Source organism: Mus musculus, chromosome 12, assembly GCF_000001635.26.
Source record: "Mus musculus strain C57BL/6J chromosome 12, GRCm38.p6 C57BL/6J".
Classification (NCBI taxonomy): Eukaryota; Metazoa; Chordata; class Mammalia; order Rodentia; family Muridae; genus Mus; species Mus musculus.
Window position 1 is genome coordinate 101526014 of NC_000078.6, and position 22132 is coordinate 101548145.

Sequence of the window (22132 nt, forward strand, 5' to 3'; positions counted from 1 at the left end):
GTTGGGTATATATTTCAATTACATTTCCAATGCTATCCCAAAAGTCCCCCACACACTCCCCCACCCACTACCCTACCCACCCACTCCCACTTCTTGGCCCTGGCGTTCCCCTGTACTGAGGCATATAAAGTCTGCACGACCAATGGGCCTCTCTTTTCACTGATGGCCGACTAGGCCATCTTCTGATTCATATGCAGCTAGATACAGGAGCTCCGGGGGGTGGGGGGGGGTATTGGTTAGTTCATAATGTTGTTCCACCTATAGGATTGCAGATCCCTTCATGAGCCCCATTTTTTAATGGGGTTATTTGATTTTCTGGAGTCCACCTTCTTGGATTCTTTATATATATTGGATATTAGAACCCTATCTGATTTAGGATAGGTAAAGATCCTTTCCCAATCTTTTTGTCTTATTGATGGTGTCTTTTGCCTTACAGAAGCTTTGAAATTTTATGAGGTCCCATTTGTCGATTCTCGATCTTACAGCACAAGCCACATTCCTGTTCTATTCAGGAATTTTTCATCCTGTGCCCATATCTTCGAGGTTTTTCCTCACTTTCTCTTCTATAAGTTTCACTGCCTCTGGTTTTATGTAGAGTTCCTTGATCCACTTAGATTTGACCTTAGTACAAGGACATAGGAATGGTGCTTGCACATGATAACTGGCGGTTATCATGTAGAAGAATGTGAATTGATCCATACATATTTTATATTTTTTGTGATTATTGTGAAGGGTGATGTTTCCCTAATTTCTTTCTCACCCTGTTTATCCTTTGTATAGAGAAAGGCCACTGATATGTTTGAGTTAATTTTATATCCAGCTACTGCACTGAAGCTGTTTATCAGGTTTATGATTTCTCTGGTGGAATTTTTAGGGTCACTTATATATACTATCATATACTATATATACTATAGTGATATTTTGATCTCTTCCTTTCCAATTTGTATCCCCTTGCCCTCCTTTTGTTGTTGAATTGCTCTGGCTAGGACATCAAGTACTGTATTGAATAGGTAGGGAGAAAGTGGGCAGCCTTTACTTTAGTGGAATGCTTCTGGCTTTTCTCCATTTACATTGGTGTTGTCTACTGGTTTGCTGTAGATTGCTATTATTATGTTTAAGTATGGGCTTTGAAATCCTGGTCTTTCCATGAGTTTTATCATGAAGGGGTGTTGGACTTTTGTCAAATGCTTTTTCAGCATCTAACAAGATGATCATGTGATTTTTGTCTTTGAGTTTGTTTATATAATGGATTACATTGATGAATTTCTGTATATTAAACCATCTCTGCATCCCTTGGATGAAGCCTACTTGGTCAGGATGGATGACTGTTTTGATGTGTTCTTGGATTCCCTTTGTGAGGATTATATTGAGTATTTTTTCATCGATATTCATAAGGGAAATTGGTCTGATGTTCTCTTTCTTTGTTGGATCTTCGTGTGGTTTAACTATCAGAGTAATTATGGCTTCATAGAATGAATTGGGTAGAGTACCTTCTGTTTCTATTTTGTGGAACAGTTTGAGGAGAGTTGGAATTAGGTCTTCTTTGAAGGTCTGATAGAACTCTGCACTAAACCCATCTGGTCCTGGGCTTTCTTGGGTTGTGAGACTATTAATGACAGCTTCAATTTCCTTTCGGAAAATGACACTGTTAAAAACATTAATCTGATCCTGTTTAACTTTGGTACCTGGTATCTGTCTAGGAAGTTGTCCACTTCATCCAGGTTTTCCAGTTTTGTTTGGTATAGCCTTTTGTAGTTGGATGTGATGATGTTTTGGATTTCCTCAGGATCTGTTGTTATGTCTCCTTTTTCATTTCTGATTTTGTTAATTAGAATACTGTCCCTGTGCCCTCTAGTTAATCTGGATAAGGGTTTATCTATCTTGTTGATTTTCTCAAAGAACCAGCTCCTGGTATGGTTGATTCTTTGAATAGTTCTTTTTGTTTCCACTTGGTTGATTTCAGCCCTAAATTTGATTATTTCCTGCCATCTACTCCTTTTGGGTGAATTTGCTTCCTTTTGTTCTAGAGCTTCTAGGTGTGCTGTCAGACTGCTAGTGTATTCTCTCTCTATTTCTATTTGGAGGCACTCAGGGCTATGAGTTTCCCTCTTAGAAATGCTTTCATTGTTTCTCATAATTTTGGGTATGTTGTGGCTTCATTTTCATTAAACTCTAAAAAAGTCTTTAATTTCTTTCTTTATTTCCTCCTTGACCAAGGTATCATTGAGTAGAGTGTTGTTCAGTTTCCACGTGAATGTTGGTGTTCTATTATTTATGCTGTTATTTGAAGATCAGCCTTAGTGTGGTGATCTGATAGGATGCATGAGCTAATTTCAATATTTTTGTATTAAGGCCTGTTTTGTGACAGATTATATGGTCAATTTTGGGGGAGGTAGCTCGAGGTGCTGAGAAGAAGGTGTATCCTTTTGTTTTAGGATAAAATGTTCTGTAGATATCTGTTAAATCCATTTGTTTCATAACTTCTGTTAGTGTCCATGTGTCTCTGTTTAGTTTCTGTTTCCAGGATCTGTCCATTGGTGAGAGTGGGGTGTTGAAGTTTCCCACTACTATTGTGTGAGGTGCAATGTGTGCTTTGAGCTTTACTAAAGTTTCTTAAATGAATGTGGCTGCCCTTGCATTTGGAGCATAGATATTTAGAATTGAGAGTTCATCTTGGTAGATTTTACCTCTGTTGAGTATGAAGTACCCCTCCTTGTCTTTTTTGATAACTTTGGGTTGGAAGTCAATTTTATTTGATATTAGAATGGCTACTCCAGCTTGTTTCTTTGGACCATTTGCTTGGAAAATTGTTTTCCAGCCTTTTACTGTAAGGTAGTATCTGTCTTTATCCCTGAGGTAGGATTCCTGTAAGCAGCAAAGTGTTGGGTCCTGTTTGTGTAGCCAGTCTATTAGTCTATGTCTTTTTTTTTTTAATATTTTTTTATTACGTATTTTCCTCAATTACATTTCCAATGCTATCCCAAACGTCCCCAATACCCTCCCACCCACCCATTCCCACTTTTTGGCCCTGGCGTTCCCCTGTACTGGGGCATATAAAGTTGTGTGTCCAATGGGCCTCTCTTTCCAGTGATGGCAGACTAGGCCATCTTTTGATACATATGCAGTTAGAGTCAAGAGCTCCGAGGTACTGGTTAGTTCATAATGTTGTTGCACCTACAGGGTTGCAGATCTCTTTAGCTCCTTGGATACTTTCTCTAGCTCCTCCACTGGGGGCCCTGTGATCCACTGAGTCCGTTGATGTTAAGAGAAATCAAAGAAAAGTAATTGTTGCTTCCTGTCATCTTTGTTGTTAGAGTTGGCATTCTATTCTTGTGGCTGTCTTTTTTTAGGTTCATTGAAGGATTATTTTCTTGTATTTTCTAGGGTGCAGTTTTCATCTTTGTGTTGGTGTATTACCTTTATTATCCTTTTAAGGGCTAGATTCATGGAAAGATATTGTGTGACTTTGGTTTTGTAATGGAATACTATGTTTTCTCCATCTATGGTAATTGAGAGTTTAGCTGGTATAGTAGCCTGTGCTGGCATTTGTGTTCTCTTAGTGTCTGTATAACATCTGTCCAGGATCTTCTGGCTTTCATAGTCTCTGGTGAGTAGTCTGGTGTAATTCTCATAGGTCTGTCTTTATATGTTACTTGACCTTTTTCCTTTACTGCTTTTAATATTCTGTCTTTATTTAGTGCATTTGTTGTTCTGACTATTATGTGTCAGGAGGAATTTCGTTTCTGGTCCAGTCTATTTGGAGTTCTGTAGGCTTCTTATATGTTCATGGACATCTCTTTCTTTAGGTTAGGGAAGTTTTCTTCTATAATTTTGTTGAAGATATTTACTGGCCCTTTAAGTTGAAAATCTTCATTCTCATCAACTCCTATTATCTGTAGGTTTGGTCTTCTCATTGTGTCTTGGATTTCCTGGATGTTTAGAATTGGGATCTTTGTGCACTTTGCATTTTCTTTGATTGTTGTGTCCACTTTCTCTATGGAATCTTCTGCACCTGGGATTCTCTCTTCCATCTCTTGTATTCTGATGCTGATGCTCACACCTATGGTTCCTGATTTCCTTCCTTGGTTTTCCAACTCTAGAGTTGTCCCCTTTGGGTTTTTTTTAAATTATTATTCTTTCTACTTCCCTTTTTAGATCTTGGATGGTTTTGTTCAATTCTATCACCTGTTTGTCTGTGTTTTACTGTAATTCTTTAAGGTATTTTTGTGTTTCCTCATTAAGGACTTCAACCTGTTTAGCAGTGTTCTCCTGTATTTCTTTAAGTGAGTTATTAATGCTCTTCTTTATATCTTCTACCATCATCATGAGATATGATTTTAAATCCGCATCTTGCTTTTTGGGTGTGCTGGGGTATCCAGGACTCGCTGTGGTGGGCGTACTGGGTTCTGATGATGCCCAGTGTTCTCTGTTTCTGTTAGTAAGATTCTTACATTTGCCTTTCGACATTTGGTAATTCTGGTGTTATTGTTCTAGCTGTCTCTGGCTGGAGCTTTTTCCTCCTGTGATTCTGTTAGCCTCTGTCAGCACTCCTGGGCTTTCAACTCTCACCTGTGTCCCAGTGGTCAGAGCACTCACTGCAGGCAAGCTCTCCTCTTACAGTGCAGGTGTCCAGAAGTTTGGAGCTCTGATCCACCTCCTGAGTCCTGGAGTCAGAGCCCTCCCTGTAGGCCAACTCTCCTCTGCCAAGGAAGGTAGGTGCCCAGGAGTCTGGGTCTTAGCTTAGCCTCCTTGCTGAAGATGAAGGTCTGAAGGGACCCTGACCAAGAAGCTCTGTTGTTTCTGTCTCCCACGTGCTCTCCCATGATTGGGAGGTCCTGGGTGTGCTAGGTGTCCTGCAGCGTGGAGAGTCTGCGGCCCTCGATGCCCTAGGCTGGGTTCACGTGGAACATGGCAGGGTTGGCCCCTACCTGAATGGATCCCAGCCTCTGGTCAGGCGGGGTTCCTTTGTTCCTGTTCCTGCTGGCACAAGACCCTCTGAGATTCTTTGGAGCTGATGCTGCGCTCCTCTCACCTGGGATCCTGAGGTGATCCCAAGGTCCTGCGGCATGGAGATTACTCCAGAGCACTTAGCAGCCTCCACTGGGTTCAGGGGAAAGATCTGTCCCAAAGTCTTATCCAAGCTGACTTATTCAAATTGACCTCTTTCAGCTTCTGACTGTATTGTTCTCCTTGGCCGAAAACTTGCTCTGGCAGTCTGTTCTAAACTTTCTGCTGCTTCTTATTCTCTAACTAGTTCTGTCTTCACCTGCAACCCTTCTCTGTAAAACTCTGGTAAAACTGTGTCCTATCCCACCACCCCCTCTCCTCTCTCCCTCTCTTCTTTCTTTGCACTGCCTCCTTTTTAAAAAATTAATTTTATTTATTTACACCTCATATGTTGCCCCTGTACCAGTCCCCCCTCCTAGTTTTCCTTACCATGTTCCCCTTCCCCTTTGCCACTGAGAGGGTACATCCTTCTGGGGCATCCCCCTTCCCTGGGGCATCAAGTCTCTATACGATTAGGCACAGCCTCTCCCCACTGAGGCCAGACAAGGCAGTCCTCTGGTACATATGTATCAGGGACCTCAGACCAGCCCAGTTATGCTAACTGGTTGGTGACTTAGTCCCTATGACCTCTGAGGTGTCTGGGTTAGTTGATACTGTTGGTCTTCCTTTGGGGTTGTCATCCCCTTCAGTTCCTTCAGTTTTTCCCCCAACTCTTCCACAGGAGACCCTGACCTCAGACCAAGGGTTGGCTACATGTGTCTGCATCTGTCTCAGTCAGCTGCTTGTAGAGCCTCTCTTGGACAGCTATGCTAGGCTCCTGTCTGTAAGCACAACATAGCATCAATTTTAGTGAGTTGGTATCCCTACTAATCCACCGGGGAGATTGTTTCTCTATTGGAGGCCTTCTCTTTAGGTTCCATATCCCTACTGTTGGTCATTACAGCTAAGGTCGCCCACATTGAGTTGTGGAAGTCTCTCACATCCCAGGTATCTGGGCCTATTTAGAGGCTCCCCCCACCCACTTCCCACACCCTGCAGTGGCATATTTCCATTCAATCTCCTGGCCCTCTGGGTTTCTCTCCTACCTCCCCTCATACCTGATCCAGTCTCCTTTTCCCCTCCTCCCATTCCCATCCAAGACCCTCCCTCCCTCTGCCTCCTTGTCTTGTCCCTGGTTTTAGTGGGATTGCTTGTAGTTTTTCTCCATTTAATTTGATGTTGGCTGTTGGTTTGCTATATATGGCTTTTATCGTGTTTAGATATGTGTGATGAATTCCTGATCTCTCCAAGACTTATAACATGAAGCGGGTATTGGATTTTGTCAAAGGCTTTTTAGGCATCTAATGAGATGATTATGTAGCCTCTTTTCTCCCAGTTTTTTTTTTTTTTTTTTTTTTTTTATAGAGTGTATCCTGAGCTTTTGTCCCCACCGGCAAGAACACACTCGGGACAACCGGAATCTTCTGCGGCAAAAGCTTTATTGCTTACTACTTCAGGAAGACCCCGACCCCAGAAAATGGAGTAGCTTATATAGCCCTCAGCCATGGCGTTTCAACACCTGATATGGCGTGTCAGCTCCTGATATGTTGCTCGCCCATCACCCCACTACTATGTCCCGAGATGGGCAGTGACTAGGAGTGAGTTCACTCTCGCACCTGCGTATAAAGCTTGTTTACTAGTTAGGCACAGCGGAGGCCAGCGCCATCTTATAATGGCGATTGCTCACGGCACGGCTCTCCACAAGAGTGTACTACATTGATGACTTTCCTATTACAAACCATCCCTGAATCCCTGAAATGAAGCCTACTTGATTATGGTGAATGATGGTTTTGACATGTTCTTGGATTCAGTTTACGAGGTTTATATTGAGTATTTTTGCATTGATAGTAATATGTGAAGTTGGCTTGAAGTTCTCTTTCTTTGTTGGGTCATTGTGTGGTTTAGGTGTCAGAGTAACTGTGACTTCATAGAATGACTTTGGTAGTATTTCTTCTGTTTCAATTTTGTGGAACAGTTTGAAGGATATTGGCATTAGTTCTTCTTTGAAGGTCTTTAGAATTCTGCACTAAAACCATCTGGTCTTGGGTGGATTTTAATGACTACTTCTATTTTCTTAGGGGTTATGGGACTGTTTAGATAGTTTACCTGCTCTTGATTTAACTTTGGTATGTGGTATCTGTCTAGAAAATCATCCAATTCATCATGATTTTCCAGGTTTATTGAGTATAAGCTTTTGTAGTATGTTCTGATGCGTTTTTTAATTACCTCAGTTTCTGTTATGTCTTCCTTGTCATTTCTAATTTTGTTTTTTGGATACTGTCTCTGTGCCATTTGGTTAGTTTGGCTAGGAGTTTGTCTATCTTGTTGATTTTCTCAAAGAACCAGTTCTTTGTTTGTTTGTTTGTTTGTTTGTTTTAATTTTTGTATCATTTTCTTTGTTCCTAATTAGTTAATTTCAATCCTGAGGTTTTTCTATTTCCTGGTGTATACTCTTGGGTGTGTTTTCTTCTTTTTGTTCTAGAGCTTTCAGGTGTACTGTTAAGTTGCTAGTATAAGATGTCTGCAATTTCTTCATGAAGGCACTTAGTGCTAAGAATTTTCCTGTTAACCCTGCCTTCATTGTATCCCATACATTTTGGGTATCCTGTGTCTTCATTTTCATTGAATTCTAAAGTCTTTAATTGCTTTTTTTATTTCTTCCATGACCCCTTCATTATTGAGTAGAGAGTTGTTCAGTTTCTATTAGTATGTGAGCACTCTATTATTTTGGTTTTCACTGATGTCTAGCCTTAGTCCGTTGTGACCTGATTGAATGCATGGGATTATTTCAATCTTCTTGTGTCTGTTGGGGTTTGTTTTGTGTCCCATTATATGGTCAGTTTTGGAGAAAGTTCCATGAGGTGGTGAGAAAAGGGTGAATTCTTTTGTTTTAGGGTGAAATATTCTGTACATATCTGTTAAATCCATTTTGTTGATTGCATCTGTTAGTTTCACTGAGTCTCTGTTTAATTTCAGTTTCAATGACTTGTCTATTTAGTGAGAGTGGGATGTTGAAGTCCCTACTGTTTTTGTGTGAGGTTCCAAGTGTGTTTTGAGTTTTAATAAAGTTTCTTTTATAAATGTGTGTCTCCTTGCATTTGGGGCATAGATGTTCAGAATTAAGACTTCTTTTAATGGATTCTTCCTTTGAGTATGAAGTGTCCTTCCACATCTATTTTGGTTACTTTTGGTTCAAAGTCTATTTTACTGGATATTAGGATAGCGACTCCTGTTTGTTTCTTGGGACCTTTTGCTTGGAAAAGTTTGTGGTAACTCTTCACCCAGAGATAGTATCTGTCTTTGTTGGGGAGGTATGTTTTTTGTATTATGCAAAATGATGGATCATGTTTGCATATACAGTCTTTTAGCCTATGTCTTTTTATTTAAATTGAGTGTGTTGAAGTTGAGAGATAGTAAAGGTCAATGATTATTAGTTCCTGTTTTTTTTGTTTTTGTTTTTGTTGGAGGTGATATTATGTGTGTGTGATTTTCTTCTTTTGAGTTTGTTGTGAGATGATTAATTTCTTATGTTTCTCGGGTATACTATCCTTCTTGTGTTGGGGTCCTCCTTCTAGTATCCTATGTAGGGATAGATTAGTAGAAAGATATTGTTTAAATTTGGTTTGGTCATAGAATATCTTGGTTTCTCCATCTACGGTAATTGAGAGATTTGCTGGGAATAGTAGCCTGGGCTGGGCATCTGTGGTCTCTTAGGGTCTGCATGACATCTTTCTTAGGTCTTCTGGCTTTTTGTGTCTCTTTTGACAAGTCTGGTTTAATTTTAATAGGTCTGTCTTCATATGTTACTTAGCCCTTTTTCTTAAAGCTTTTAATATTCTTTCTTTGTTTAGTGCACTTGGTGTTTGGATTATTATGTGATACAAGGAATTTCTTTTCTGGTCCAGTCTATTTGGAGTTCTGTGGGCTTCTTGTATGATTATGGCCATCTCTTCCATTACATTAGGGAAGTCTTCTTCTATGATTTAGTTGAAGATGTTTTCCGATCCTGATCTGCCAGGGATGCAGGTAGAGGTGCAGACCAACAGGGCAATCTGTACTGCCTTGTTAAGTGGCCTCTCTTTCCAGTACTGTTCTTGTGAGAGTTTGGCATGTCCTATCTCTGACTCATTCTGTGAAGTCTTTCTCTCAGTCTTCACTTTGTCCACTTTGAATTAGAAGTCTTTGTTAGTGATTAAAGGTTTATACTCAGGGTGTGTCTGTATTCCAGCCAGAGGGATTAAAGGTGTGTGAAGTGTCTGCATTCCAGTCAGATCACAAAATCCAAGGTCTTTAGACATGATCCCTTGCCAGAACAATCTTGTAGCTGGATCAAAATTCCATTACACAAGGGTAGGGACATTAGGCTATAATGCTTGTAAAATTTTTGGACTTATACAAACCCACAAATTGAAAGTGAGTTTTTCATGCCCAGTATTCAGGATTTTGTTAGAGAGTCTATGGCTCTTGGAGCATTATCAGCCAAGGTGAGAAAATTTCATTTTAGAACGTACACATACATACATACACACACACACACACACACACACACATACATGCACAATTTTGTAAAAGATAATATTATTCCTTATGACTTTTTCAGACATCAGTAATGTTATTGTACTTATATTTTCTCCTTCTGTATTGGCTTTATCACTCATCCCAAATAATGTGCTTCTGTTTTTTCTCCTTCAAATCCCTTCTACCTTGGTATTCCTCAGTCTATTGCTCTTCTTCATGTTCCCTTTCTACTTCCCTCGTTCATGAATTTAATTATTTCAGGTAGTCTACTGATATCTGAAGTTTGGAGTTAGGAATCATAATGAGAAATAACATGCAGCTGCCTTTAAGAGTCTGAGTTATCTCTCACACAATATCTTTTTGACTTCCAACCAGTTACCTGAAAATTTTACTTTATTTTTATTACATCTAATTTATATTCCATAGTGTATAGTTACCACATTTTTATTATCAATTTGTCAGTTGAATGACATTTGGGTTGTTTCCATGTCCTACCTAGTATGGATAGAGTAGCAATGACTATGGACAAACAAGTATCCATGAAATAAAATATAAAGTCTGCCATTGGCCATTCTGACTGCTGTAAGATGAAATCTTGAAAGACTCTGAAAGGAGCCCCTCGCTCAGGCCTCAGGACAATAGCGGACACCCAAGAACTCATGATAGACCGAGCTTGTTGCAAACCACATGAGGTTTTATTCGGGGAAAGCCAGAGCTCTGGGGACGACTCATATCCCACGCAGGGGTAGAGGAGTCGACCTCGAGAGGAAAGAGGTCCCAATTTTTATAGGCCCTCAAGGGGGAAAGGAGAAGGGGGAGAGGAGGGGATTTCCAGATCTAAACAAAGTCTATTCTCAAGAAATGGGTATGGGAGGGGTACAAGGAAAGAGTCTGGTGCAGGTGTAGCAACTCAGGATTGGCCAGGCTGTGGTTGCTGGGGAGATTTTCTGACTCTTTCTCAGCAACCAATATCACAAACACCTGGCACTGGGCTTCATCAGTGGGCACACACATGGGTCAAGGAATGGTCAAAATGTTGACAAACACACAGGTTCAAGGAGTGGCCAGAGCATTGTGCACCTCTATTTTTCTAAATCAGTGAAGCTAGTTCTGCTAACACTGACATCTATCTTGCCAATTTCAGGGCTTCTGTGTCCTTTTACATTCTGTCAGGATCTTTCAATCTCAAAGTAGTTTTAATTTGTATTTCATTGATGACTAAGATGTTGAACATTTTAAAATGTGTTCTCAACCATTTGTGTTTCATCCTTTGAGAACTCTGTTTAGATATGTACACTTTTTTATTGGGTTGTTTTGTTGTTTTTGTGCTTGTTTGTTTCTATATGAAGTTGAAGATTGATTGTTTTCATTGTCTATGAGGAATTTATACTGGAATTTTAATGGGGATTCCATTGAATCTGTAGATTTCTTTTGGTAGGATAGCAATTTACATAGTATTAATTCAAGAGCATGGAAGATCTTTCCATCTGTTGATGTCTTTTTTAATTCCCTTTTCAATGTTAAAATTTTTATACTACAAATTTTTCACTTGCTTGGATAGAGTTATTCCAAGATATTTTCTAATGTGATGCTGTTGTGAAAGGCATTATTGTGAAATATCTGATTTTTTCCTCACTGTATTTGTCATTTGTATATAGGAAGGCTAGTAAATTTGTGTGTTGATTTTATATCTTGCTACTTTTCTAAAAGTGTTTATGAATTGTAGAAACTGCACATTATAATATTTAGGTCACACACACACATACACACACACACACACACACAGAGAGAGAGAGAGAGAGAGAGAGAGAGAGAGAGAGAGAGAGAGAGAGAGAGAATAATGTTCATATCATCTTCAAATTGGAATACTTTGACTTCTCCCTTTTCTGATTTTTATCTCCTAGAAATATTGTGGGTTTTTATTATTATTATTCATTTTACAGTTCAACAGCAGTTCCCCTCCATCCTCTTGCCTATCCCTTTCCCCACAAATTCTCCTCTTCCCTTTCTACTCATCCATTCCTCCTCAGTTTTTGTTCAGAAAAGGATAATGGATATTACCAGCCATGGAATAGCAAGTTACAATAAGACTCGGTACCTTCTCTCCTATTGAATCAAGGCAAGGCAACACAAAAGGAGTAAATGGTCTTAAAGGCATGGAACAGAGCCAGAGACAGTTTCTGCACCCAGTGTTAGGAGTCCCAGGAGAAGAAAAACTACACACTGGAACAAATGTGCAGAGAGCCTATGTCAGGCCCATGCAGACTCTCTGGTTGGCAGTTCAGTATCTCTGAGCCCCTATGGGCCTTGGGTATTTGTTTCTCTGAGTTTTCCTATGGTGTCTTTGACCCCTCTGATTCTTTCAATTCTTCCTCCCCTTCTTTTTCAGGGTACCCCAAGCTCCACCTAGTGTGGGGCTCTGGGTGTCTACATCTGTTTTGATCAGTTCCTGGGTGAAATATCTCTTATAATAACTGGGCTAGATGCTAATATATGAGTATAGCAGACTAGAATTAGGAATCATTTCATGCATTTCTTTTCCATTCATGCTTGATTCTACTGTGGGACTCTGGGCAATCTAACCTCTGCTTCCTGGCCTTCCAGGCAATGTGAGGCATAGACTCCCTCTCATGGCATGGGTTTCATACTGGACCAGTCATTGGTTGGCCACCTTTACACTAGCCCATCTTGTAGGCGGAACAAATTGAAGGGGGAAGGCTGTGTGCCTGTGTTGGTTTCCTAACCCCTCCAGTGGAAGTCTTGCTTGGTTCCAGAAAATGGCCAATTCAGACTCCACATCCCCCTTCACTAGGAGTCTTAGCTATGTCACTTTCATCAGTTCCTGGAAATTTCTGTAGTCCTGGGTTTCTATCTCATCTGAGAGATGCCTGCTCCCTCCCAGTTGTCTCTTATAGTACTCTCTCCCATCATCATCCTCCTACCTGATACCTCCTGTTCCACTCCCCCATCCTTTCTCTTTTCCAGTCCCCTCTCTTGTCTGCCTGCAATGTCTACTGTTTCTCCTTCTCAAGAGATTCACATGCCCTGTCCAACTTAAGCCCTTCTTGTTATATAGCTTCTTAGGGTCTGTGGATTGTGACATTGTTTTCCTTTATTTTAGAGCTAATATCCACTTGTAAATGAGTACATACCATGTTTATCTTTCTGGGTTTGGTATACCTCACTCAGGGTATTTCCTAGTACGCCCATTTGCCTGCAAATTTCATAATGTCATTGTTTTTTTTTTTATAGCTGAGTCATACTCCATTATGTAAATGTAAAACATTTTCTTTTTCCACTCTTCAGTTTGGGGACATCTAGATTGTTTCCAGTTTCTGTCTATTAAAAATAAAGCTACTGTGAACATAGTTGAGTAAGTCTCCTAGTGATATGTAGGAACATCTTTTGAGTATATGCCCAGGGCTGGTATAGCTGGATCATGAGGCAAATGAATTCCCAGTTTCCGGATAACATGTCATATTGCTTTCTTTTTTTTCAATATTTTTTTTCCATTTTTATTAGGTATTTAGCTCATTTACATTTCCAATGCTATACCAGAAGTCCCCCATACCCACCCACCTCCACTCCCCTACCCACCCACTCCCCCTTTTTGGCCCTGGCGTTCCCCTGTACTGGGGCATACAAAGTTTGCGTGACCAATGGGCCTCTCTTTCCAGTGATGGCCGATTAGGCCATCTTTTGATACATATGCAGCTAGAGTCAAGAGCTCCGGGGTACTGGTTAGTTCATAATGTTGTTCCACCTATAGGGTTGCAGATCCCTTTAGCTCCTTGGGTTCTTTCTCTAGCTCCTCCATTGGGAGCCCTGTGATCCATCCATTAGCTGACTGTGAGCATCCACTTCTGTGTTTGCTAGGCCCCGGCATAGTCTCACAAGAGATAGCTACATCTGGGTCCTTTCAATAAAATCTTGCTAGGGTATGCAATGGTGTCAGCGTTTGGATGCTGATTATGGGGTGGATCCCTGGATATGGCAGTCTCTACATGGTCCATCCTTTCATCTCAGCTCCAAACTTTGTCTCTGTAACTCCTTCCATGGGTGTTTTGTTCCCAATTCTAAGGAGGGGCATAGTGTCCACACTTCAGTCTTCATTCTTCTTGAGTTTCATGTGTTTAGCAAATTGTACCTTATATCTTGGGAATCCTAGGTTTGGGGCTAATATCCACTTATCAGTGAGTACATATTGTGTGAGTTCCTTTGTGAATGTGTTACCTCACTCAGGATGATGCTCTCCAGATCCATCCATTTGGCTAGGAATTTCATAAATTCATTCTTTTTAATAGCTGAGTAGTACTCCATTGTGTAGATGTACCACATTTTCTGTATCCATTCCTCTGTTGAGGGGCATCTGGGTTCTTTCCAGCTTCTGGCTATTATAAATAAGGCTGCTATGAACATAGTGGAGCATGTGTCCTTCTTACCAGTTGGGGCATCTTCTGGATATATGCCCAGGAGAGGTATTGCTGGATCTTCCGGTAGTACTTTGTTTGGTTGGTTGTTGCCTACTTTCTTGAGTTCTTTGTATATTTTGAGTATCAGCCCTCTGTCAGATATAGGTTTGGTGAAGATCTTTGCTCATTTTGTAGACTGTCATTTTGTCATGTCCGTTCTAACTATACCTAGTCCTAGGTCTGGAAGCCTTAGTATATCTTCTAATCTTCCAAGCTTACTCTTTCAATCTGTCTTCTCTTAGCTTCTGACTGAATTGCTCTGCTTGGCTCATATAAACTTTTGGCAATATGTTCAAATCTTCTGGATTCTTCTCATATTTGGACTTGTTCTGTCTTCACCTGTGTCTAGCTCTTTTTCTTTGTGGCCTCTTTCTCTTAGATTGTTTATGGAGAACTTCCATACATATACCACTACCACTATACACACCCACAACCACCACCTCTCTCCTTCCCTCCTCTCTCCCTTTTTCTCCCCTCCCTCCCTTCTCTTTGCTCTTAAGTAGCATCTCTTCCTGTGATATTCAGGAAAATAGGGGGAACTAGAAAATTTTATACTATATGTAGTTACCCATGCCCTAAAAGAAAATTCCACATGTTCTGGATCTAACCTTCAAAGGTCAGATTTGTGTTTTACTTGTAATCTCTGCAAGATCAGGAATCTAGAAAAGGAGTGGAAATTAAAGGGTGTGAGATAGTAGAAGATATGATATGAAAGGGGAAGTGGAGGAATACTGGAGGTTAAAGGTGTAAGTGGAAATGGGAGTTTGAAAAACAAGGGAGCAGTACTTTGTAAGTTAATTTTAAATACAGTTTTAAAAAAGGAACTTGTGTGCAGGTACCCTCTCTTCCCAGAATCATTGGATATTAAAGAAAAATCTTAGTGCTGGGCTTGGGACAACTCCTTGTGAGTGAGTCACTGGTCAGTGAGAAGCCCAACAGTCCCCATAACAACACAGGGTATTACCATTGCTCTAGGCCTACCATAGCTAGACAGTGAGACACTCTTTCTGAGAACACAAAACACTTTGGTTATAGGTCCAGAAATCAAGTTGAACCTGACTTGATGATCTCTTAGAATCTTTGCCTTAAGTAATATGCAACTCACTCTCTTTGGTATCAATATCCTAGTGGTAACTACTGACTATTTTTGACAGCCTAAGCTTTTCTCATGGTTTCTACCTAGGCAGAAATCAAGACTTTCCAAGGATGTGACACAAAGTAGCATGTATTTCACTACTTTAGTGGTCTCAGAGCCCTACTCCCACCCCTAATTTAAACAAAATTTCATAGGTATAATATAAAATTTCTTCTGGTTGTAGAACATCAGTAACAACAGGGTTCTATTTCTTTCCCAACAGGCTTAACTACATATAGTGAACTGGGGATATTAAAGGATGCCATTTTCACATTGTACTATGATCAATTGGGATACATACACAAACTGACGCCAGAAAACTTTGACGCTGGTTCAAAACTTTTAGGGCATGGAAATTCTGGCAGCATTTTTGGAAAGGTCAGTAACATGTGTTCAAACTGCCTTCTTTTGAGAACAGATGGCACATTCTATGTGAACATTAATGAGAGGGTGTTTTCTTTTGTTTGTTTGGTTAAGTTGGTTGGGGTGTTGTTGTTGTTGTTGTTTTGGGCTTTTCATTTGTTCATTTGTTTGCTTGTATTTTGAGAGGGTATTTTCCTAAATACATCACTTTTAAGGATTTTAAATTATAAGTGTGTGCATATAAGTACAGGTATTTGTGCTAGGTATGCTGAGTCTACATTGAAGGTGAAGTTACAGGCAGTTGCAAGCCACTTGGCAGGGTACCTGTGAACCAAATTCAGATCCATTGCAAAGATCAAGTGTGTGCTCCTAAGAGCTGAGCTTTAGATACATCAGGACAAACATTCTTTAGTAGAGGAAAATTTTATACACAACATTGAATACTTCCAAAATCTTCTCTATTCCTCACAGGCGCCCTCCAGTTATCATCATACAAGGTTTCCTGGCAGAACAGCAAACATTCTGAAAATGATCTGTTACAAACAACTAGGGTCCTAGTGGAGTTTATTTTCTACGTTCCAATGTTGACTTTGAAAAAATATAATTACTGACATCTTCCATTTTAAATAGTTCTGATCACAAGTTTATTCCTTCTTTAGTGCTAACATAGAACAGAGCTTTCCAGTCCTTCTCAGATAATAATAGATACAAATTTTTAATGATTGTACTATATAATGTTATATTGAGAGACAGAGAGACAGAGGACTGAAGAAAATTATTACTGCCACATAGACATAAAAATGAACACTCATTAACTAAACAGCCAAGATTAAAATGTGTTTCATTTGTCTTAAAGAACATTTCAAGAAGGATGGATCTCTTCCTAGGTTAGTCCAGGCCTCTAATTTTGTGCCTAAGAGCATTTGCCATTCTTCTAGAGGGCCAGAATTTGGTACTTACCCACAGAGTGACTCATAACCATCTACAACTATAGCCCCAGAATAATCAATACATATTTAAGACCTCTGAAAGCAGTAGGTACATAGATCTTGTATGTATATGCACACTATGCTAGTTTGGGTCTGTCAATTTGATACAAACCTTCTGGGAAGAGGAATGTCACTTGAGAAATGGCCTACATCAGACTGGCTTGGAGTCAGGTCTTTGAGGCATTTTCTTGATTAATGATTATTGTGGGCAGTTACATCTAGAAGCATCCTTACATGGCCTCTGCTCCATTTCCTGCCTCCAAGTTCTCAACAAAAGTTATTTTCTTAATTTCCCCTTCTGGTGTAATAGATATAATCTGAAAAATTATTTCCTTTACCAACTTGCTTATGGTCAGCACTAAAAAGTAAACAAGGACACATATTAGTTAAACAATCTATCCATATACCAGGCTAGAGCTATAGAATGAGAAGAAAGTATTTTAGCATCCTCTATCTGAGATGCACACACAAACTAAAGAGGATTTCCATGAGAAGGGGACACCACCACGTACCTGGAGTCAGGGCTCTGGATTCTGCAAATGTACAATGCAGATGATGTGAGCAATCTCCTAGACATAACCAACAAAAGCAATCCTCAGAATTTCACTAACATCACTGTTTTACAGAAAGTGGCTTAGTTCCCTTCAGTGAAATTTGAAATTGTTTAGATGGAGAAACTATAGGGATTTCTATTCTCTGGACAAGCTTGAAGAATTCTGACTCAACAATATTGTTTTTCCCTCCGCATCCTCTCAGGAAAAAGTAACCACTAGCCTTCATTATGTGTCAGGCACTGCTGTGAACTCTTCATCTTATAAGAGCTATTTGTCCTCATTTCCTTGTGAGGTATGTGAGGCACACAGAGAGTAAATACTTGCCCAAATTATGTGACAGGTAAGTATAACAGAAAAAAAAACAATAAAAGGAAGGAAACCACGCCCTAGAAAAAGCAAGAAAGTAATCCCTCAACAAACCAAAAAAAAAAAAAAAGATAGCCACAAGAACAGAATGCCAACTCTAACAACAAAAATAATAGGAAGCAACAATTACTTTTCCTTAATATATCTTAATATCAACGGACTAAATTCCCCAATAAAAAGACATAGACTAACAGACTGGCAACACAAACAGGACCCAACATTCTGCTACTTACAGAAAACCCATCTCAAGGAAAAAGACAGACACTAACTCAGAGTGAAAGGCTGGAAAACAATTTTCCAAGCAAATGGACTGAAGAAACAAGCTGGAGTAGCCATTCTAGTATCGAATAAAATCAACTTCCAACCCAAAGTTATCAAGAAAGACAAGGAGGGACACTTCATACTCATCAAAGGTAAAATCCTCCAAGAGGAACTCTCAATTCTGAATATCTATGCTCCAAATGCAAGGGCAGCCACATTCATTAAAGAAACTTTAGTAAAGCTCAAAGCACACATTGCACCTCACACAATAATAGTGGGAGACCTCAACACACCACTTTCATCAATGGACATATCATGGAAACAGAAACTAAACAGGGACACAGTGAAACTAACAGAAGTTATGAAACAAATGGACTTAACAGATATCTACAGAACATTTTATCCTAAAACAAAAGGATATACCTTCTTCTCAGCACCTCATGGTACCTTCTCCAAATTTGACCATATACTTGGTCACAAAACAGGCCTCAACAGATACAATATTTTGAAATTGTCCCATGCATCCTATCAGACCACCATGGACTAAGGCTGATCTTCAATAACAACATAAATAATGGAAAGCCAACATTTATGTGGAAAATGAACAACACTCTTCTCAATGATACCTTGGTCAAGGAAGGAATAAAGAAAGAAATTAAAGACTTTTTAGAGTTTAATGAAAATGAAGCCACAACATACCCAAACTTATGGGACATGATGAAAGCATTACTAAGAGGGAAACTCATAGCTCTGAGTGCCTCCAAAAAGAAACTAGAGAGAGCACACACTATCAGCTTGACAAAACACCTAAAAGCTCTAGAACAAAAGGAAGCAAATTCACCCAAGAGGAGTAGATGGCAGGAAATAATCAAACTCAGGGGCGAAATCAACCAAGTGGAAACATGAAGAACTATTCAAAGAATCAACCAAATGAGGAGCTGGTTTTTTGAGAAAATCAACAAGAGAGATAAACCCTTAGCCAGACTCATGAGAGGGGACAGGGACAGCATCCTAATTAACAAAATCAGAAGTGAAAAGGGAGACATAACAATAGATCCTGAAGAAATCCAAAACACCATCAGATCCTTCTATAAAAGGCTATACTCAACAAAACTGGAAAACCTGGACGAAATGGACAAATTTCTAGACAGATACCAGGTACCAAAGTTAAATCAGGATCAAGTTAACGATTTAAACAGTCCTATATCCCCTAAAGAAATAGAAGCAGTCATTAATAGTCTCCCAGCCAAAAAAAGCCCAGGAGCAGATGGGTTTAGTGCAGAGCTCTATCAGACCTTCAAAGAAGATCTAATTCCAGTTCTGCACAAACTATTCCACAAAATAGAAGTAGAAGGTACTCTACCCAACTCATTCTATGAAGCCACAATTACTCTGATACCTAAACCACAGAAAGATCCAACAAAGATAGAGAACTTCAGACCAATTTCTTTTATGAATATCGATGCAAAAATACTCAATAAAATTCTTGCTAACCGAATCCAAGAACACGTCAAAACAACCATCCATCCTGACCAAGTAGGTTTTATTCCAGAGATGCAGGGATGGTTTAATATACTGAAATCCATCAATGTAATCCATTATGTTAACAAACTCAAAGACAAAAAACAAATGATCATCATGTTAGAGGAAGAGAAAGCATTTGACAAGATCCAACACCCTTTCATGATAAGTCTTGGAAAGATCAGGAATTCAAGGCCCATACCTAAACATGATAAAAACTATCTAGAGCAAACCAGTAGCCAACATCAAAGTAAATGGTGAGAAGCTGGAAGCAACCCCACTAAAATCAGGGACTAGACAAGGCTGCCCACTTTCTCCCTACCTATTCAACATTGTACTTGAAGTCCTAGCCAGAGCAATTAGACAACAAAAGGAGATCAAGGGGATACAAATTGGAAAAGATGTCAAAATATCATTTTTTGCAGATGATATGATAGTATATATAAGTGACCCTAAAAATTCCACCAGAGAACTCCTAAACCTGATAAACAGCTTTGGTGAAGTAGCTCAAACAAGTCAATGGCCTTTCTCTACACAAAGAATAAACAGGCTGAGAAAGAAATTAGGGAAACAACACCCTTCTCAATAGTCACAAAAAATATAAAATACCTTGTCGTGACTCTAAAGAAGGAAGTGAAAGATCTGTATGATAAGAACATCAAGTCTCTAAAGAAAGAAATTAAAGATCTCAGAAGATGGAAAGATTTCCCATGCTCATGGATTGGCAGGATCAACATTGTAAAAATGGCTATCTTGCCAAAAGCAATCTACAGATTCAATGCAATCCCCATCAAAATTCCAACTCAATTCTCCAATGAATTAGAAAGAGCAATCTGCAAATTCATCTGGAATAACAAAAAACCTAGGATAGCAAAAGCTATTCTCAAAGATAAAGAACGTCTGGTGGAATCACCATGCCTGACCTAAAGTTGTACTACAGAGCAACTGTGATAAAAACTGCATGGTACTGATATAGCAACAGACTTGTAGAGCAATGGAATAGAATTGAAGACCCAGAAATGAACCCACACACCTATGGTCACTTGATCTTCGAAAAGGGAGCTAAAACCATCCAGTGGAAAATAGCATTTTCAACAAATGGTGCTGACACAACTGTTGGTTATCATGTAGAAGAATGCGAATTGATCTATGCCTTTCTCTTTTTACTAAGGTCAAGTATAAGTGGATAAAGGAGCTCCACATAAAACCAGAGACACTGAAACTTATAGAGGAGAAAGTGGGGAAAAGCCTCGAAGATATGGGCACAGGGGAAAAAGTCCTGAATAGAACAGCATTGGCTTGTGCTGTAAGATCGAGAAGTGACAAATGGGACCTTCTGTAAAGCAAAAAGACACCGTCAGTAAGACAAAAAGACCAGCAACAGATTGGGAAAGGATCTTTACCTAGCCTAAAATAGATAGGGGACTAATATCCAATATACATAAAGAACTCTTAAGATGGTGGACACCAGAAAATCAAATAACCCCATTAAAAAATGGGGCTCAGAACTGAACGAAGAATTCTCATCTGAGAAATACCAAATGGCTGAGAAACACCTGAAAAAATGTTCAGCATCCTTAATTATCAAAGAAATGCAAATCAAAACAACCCTGAGATTCCACCTCACACCAGTCAGAATGGCTAAGATCAAAAATTCAGGTGACAGCAGATGCTGGCGTGGATGTGGAGAAAGAGGAACACTCCTCCATTGTTGGTGGGATTGCAGGCTTGTACAACCACTCTGGAAATCAGTCTGGTGGTTCCTGAGAAAATTGGACATAGTACTACCAGAGGATCCCGCAATACCTCTTCTGGGCATATATCAAGAAGATGTCCCAACTGGTATGAAGGACACATGCTCCACTATGTTCATAGCAGCCTTATTTATAATAGCCAGAAGCTGGAAAGAACCCAGATGTCCCTCAGCAGAGGAATGGATACAGAAAATGTGGTACATTTACACAATGGAGTACTACTCAGCTATTAAAAAGAATGAATTTATGAAATTCTTAGGCAAATGGATGGACCTGGAGGACATCATCCTGAGCGAGGTAACCCAATCACAAAGGAACTCACACAATATGTACTCACAGATAAGTGGATATTAGCCCAAAACTTAGGATACCCAAGATATAAGATACAATTTGCCAAACGCATGAAACTCTAGAAGAATGAAGACCAAAGTGTGGACACTGTGCCCCTTCTTGGAATTGGGAACAAAACACCCATGGAAGGAGTTACAGAGACAAAGTTTGGAGCATTGACAAAAGGATGGACCATCTAGAGGCTTCCATATCTAGGGATCCACCCCATAATCAGCTTCCAAACGCTGGCACCATTGCATACACTAGCAAGATTTTGCTGAAAGGACCCAGATATAGCTGTCTCTTGAGAGACTATGCTGGGGCCTAGCAAACACAGAAGTGGATGCTCACAGTCACCTATTGGATGGATCACAGGGCCCCCAATGGAGGAGCTAGAGAAAGTACCCAAGGAGCTAAAGGGACCTGCAACCCTGTATTTGGAACAACATTATGAACTAACCAGTACCCCAGAGCTCTTGACTCTAGCTGCATATGTATCAAAAGATGGCCTAGTTGGCCATCACTGGAGAGGCCCATTGGACACACAAACTTTATATGCCGCAGTACAGGGGAACGCCAGGGCCCAAAAAATGGGAATGGGTGGGTAGGGAAATGGGGGGAAGGGTATGGGGGACTTTTGGGATAGCATTGGAAATGTAATTGAGGAAAATACGTAATAAAAAAAAAACTCAGGGGATAGCAGATGCTGGTGAGGATGTGGAGAAAGAGGAGCACCCCTCCATTGTTGGTGGGATTGCAAGCTTGTACAACCACTCTGGAAATCAGTCTGGCGGTTCCTCAGAAAATTGGACATAGTACTATC

The 22132-nt window shown here is 39.9% G+C and overlaps 1 protein-coding gene across 2 annotated transcripts in view; it reads left to right on the forward strand.

Moving 5' to 3' along the window:
* The window catches only part of Catsperb (cation channel sperm associated auxiliary subunit beta), a 221365-nt gene that overhangs the window by 121369 nt on the left and 77864 nt on the right, over positions 1–22132 (forward strand). For both annotated transcript variants that reach the window (XM_006515929.1, NM_173023.2), the window contains exon 16: positions 15395–15549. In XM_006515929.1, coding sequence (XP_006515992.1) covers positions 15395–15549 — 155 coding nt within the window. The remainder of the gene's footprint in view (positions 1–15394; positions 15550–22132) is intronic.